The sequence below is a fragment of the Larimichthys crocea genome, unplaced genomic scaffold, assembly GCF_000972845.2.
Source record: "Larimichthys crocea isolate SSNF unplaced genomic scaffold, L_crocea_2.0 scaffold82, whole genome shotgun sequence".
NCBI lineage: Eukaryota > Metazoa > Chordata > Actinopteri > Sciaenidae > Larimichthys > Larimichthys crocea.
In genome coordinates, this window is record NW_020860793.1 from 957 (window position 1) to 3,225 (window position 2,269).

Genomic DNA, 2,269 nt, shown 5'->3' on the forward strand with positions numbered 1-2,269 from the left:
TATTGTGAAAGTATGGTGTGTTCTTTAAGTTTCCTGCATTTCAAGCTGTTCACATTTCACAGACTTGTCTGGAACATGTCATAAAAAGTTTCAGTTAAGCTGCTCTGAGTTTCAACACTGGGGGTTAAACGGGGAGAAACAAAGAATAAATTCCATTCTTTCAAGTGATTTCCACCAGTCTGTTAGTTACTGCAAGTGTTTAGACCAGAAATGAAAAAGTTAACTGATGACCACCATATTTAATATTTGAGCAGAAACTTACTTCCAACGTCCGTCTGGTTCTCCACCAAAAAGTCCCCTCCACAGTGATACAACACATTGAGCCGCCGTACAAAAACCTCACTGTAGAGAGACACGGCTCTCTGACTTGTCTAACAAACTACAAGTTCCAACTTCCCTTTAAAAATGTAATACATGACTTCTCCTCTGCAACAAGCAATTATAGTTGTTACTTTCATGATTTAATTTCAAATACAAAACTGCACTTTTGTATAAAAAACTACATAAAAGAAAATAGAAGTAAAGATGTAAAATCAAAATTTTAAATTTCTAGATAAAAATGTATGTGTGGAAAAGAAAATGTTGCTCAGAAAGTTGTGTAAATACACAATAATGTAACTTACTTCCAACACTCGAGTCTGGTTCTCCACCAAAATCCACCACAGTGGATAACAAACTGATTGAGTCACCGTACATCCTCTCACTGTAGAGAGACACGGCTCTCGGACTTTGACACAAACAAACTCAACATCAACAGTTCCTGTTATTAAAAGAACTAATTCATATTATTAGCCCCTATATGTACCACTGGTGATGTCAGCAGAAAGCACATTAGATTTCATAACTATGCTGATGATACCCAGGTATATAGTTCTGTATTCCCCATGACCTCTGTCCCATTGATACTTTATGTCTGCACTAAAGGACTGGATGTTACACAACTTCATTCAGCTCAATAAAGACAAAATTAAGATCATAGTGTTTGGGCAAAAGCCCAGGAGACCATGTGCTGTGAAGGATCATGGACTGAAGCAGGTCAAAACCTTGGAGTTGACTTGGATTCTGACCTCAGTTTTGTATTCACATTAGAAATGTCATGAAAATCTAATTTTATCATCTCAGAAACATTGCTATGGTCAGCATTTTATTACTGTATTTTATCATTTTATTTATGTATTTATCTATTTTTGCTAAATTGTTTTAATTCATTCATCAATAAACAGCATGATCAGACTAATCCAAGTCCCTGTTGGAGTCAGTCAGAGCATTTCCATAGAGATCCACTTTGCATCAGCAGCACCATGCTCCAGTGCTCTGGGGAGAGTTATAGTCCTGAGAGTTGAACACTGGATAGACTGACAGCTTGTCCTTCATGACAACAGAAGCCACAGAAATCCTCCTCATTAAAACATGACTTTGATCTCCGTCCTCATCTGGACTCTCCTCTGCTGCTGCTTCACAGGTAAAGTCCAGAGAATCAAACTCCTCTCCTCTATGAACATCCGTCCCTCTGAAATGAAGCTGACAAAACCATGATGCTGCTTTATGTTTTTGTGTCTGTATCCTCAGAGTCCAGAGGCCAGGTCACAGTGACTCAGCCTGGAGCAGTGAGCTCTGCTGTGGGAGGCTCTGTCACCATCAACTGTAAGACCAGTCAGAATGTTCGTGTTTGGAGCAATAACCACCTTTTAGCCTGGTACCAACAGAGAGATGGAGAAACTCCTAAACTGCTCATTTACTATGCAGGCACTCGAGTATCAGGGATTCCAGCTCGTTTTACAGGCAGTGGATCAAACTCTGACTTCACTCTGACCATCAGTGGAGTTCAGACTGAAGATGCAGCAGTTTACTACTGTCAGAGTGATCACTACATCAACAGTCTGTATGTGTTCACACAGTGAAAAAGCATCGTACAAAAACCTCCCTCAGTCAGACTGAACAGAAACTGAACTGACTGCTGCAGCTGGAAGCTACTGCAGAGACTGATACACTTCACTGAGACACACACACCACACACAACACACACACACACACACACACACACACACACACGCCTTCTTTTTATAGGAATAATTACACAATTCACCTTATAAGTGTAATAAGGTTGCACTCACAGTATTCACAAACATTCAGTAGACATGAGCATCCTGTATCTTCATGACTTCTGTTATTGTAAATCAAACCTCTGGTTGCTTCCGTAAAGAAAATCACAAAATAAGCCTTTGTGCAAACAACAGTCTGTCATACAACACAATATCCTCAACCTCCC

General features: G+C 39.8%; 1 gene segment (V, D, J or C); it reads left to right on the forward strand.

Moving 5' to 3' along the window:
- Positions 1-1,407: 1,407 nt before the first annotated feature.
- LOC113745487 (Ig kappa chain V region 3381-like) lies at positions 1,408-1,901 on the forward strand. The segment is given in 2 exon segments: positions 1,408-1,462; positions 1,570-1,901. Coding segments are annotated over 2 exon segments (384 nt in total).
- Positions 1,902-2,269: the final 368 nt, after the last annotated feature.